The 287-nt window shown below is 62.7% G+C and overlaps 1 protein-coding gene across 1 annotated transcript in view; it reads left to right on the top strand.

Annotated features, from left to right (window-relative positions):
- The window catches only part of Rasl10b (RAS like family 10 member B), a 6,446-nt gene extending 6,159 nt beyond the window's left edge, over nt 1-287 (top strand). The window contains exon 4 of the mRNA XM_010621760.2: nt 181-287. Coding sequence (XP_010620062.1) covers nt 181-287 — 107 coding nt within the window. The remainder of the gene's footprint in view (nt 1-180) is intronic.

Genomic DNA, 287 nt, shown 5'->3' on the forward strand with positions numbered 1-287 from the left:
GAGGAGGTGCTGCTGCCTTGGCCGGGCCCCCACCAGTCCCCTCCAGAGCGCGTCAGTCTTTCCCCGTGTCTGTCTGCCCGACTGTCTGTTACTTCTTCCCTGTCTATCCGCCCTCCGGTCTCCCTCCCTACCCCCAGCTCCGCTCACAGGGCTCTCATTTTGTCCATCTCCTGGTCACAGATCCTGGCAGCTTCGCGATGCCAGGCCATCTGACCGTCAGCGCCACTGGCACAGGGCAGAGAGATGCAGGTGGCCCACGGACCACAATCAAGAGGTCTGAGGGTTGA

This window comes from Fukomys damarensis, unplaced genomic scaffold (assembly GCF_012274545.1).
Source record: "Fukomys damarensis isolate Sample0158 unplaced genomic scaffold, DMR_v1.0_HiC HiC_scaffold_13, whole genome shotgun sequence".
NCBI classification, from domain to species: Eukaryota; Metazoa; Chordata; class Mammalia; order Rodentia; family Bathyergidae; genus Fukomys; species Fukomys damarensis.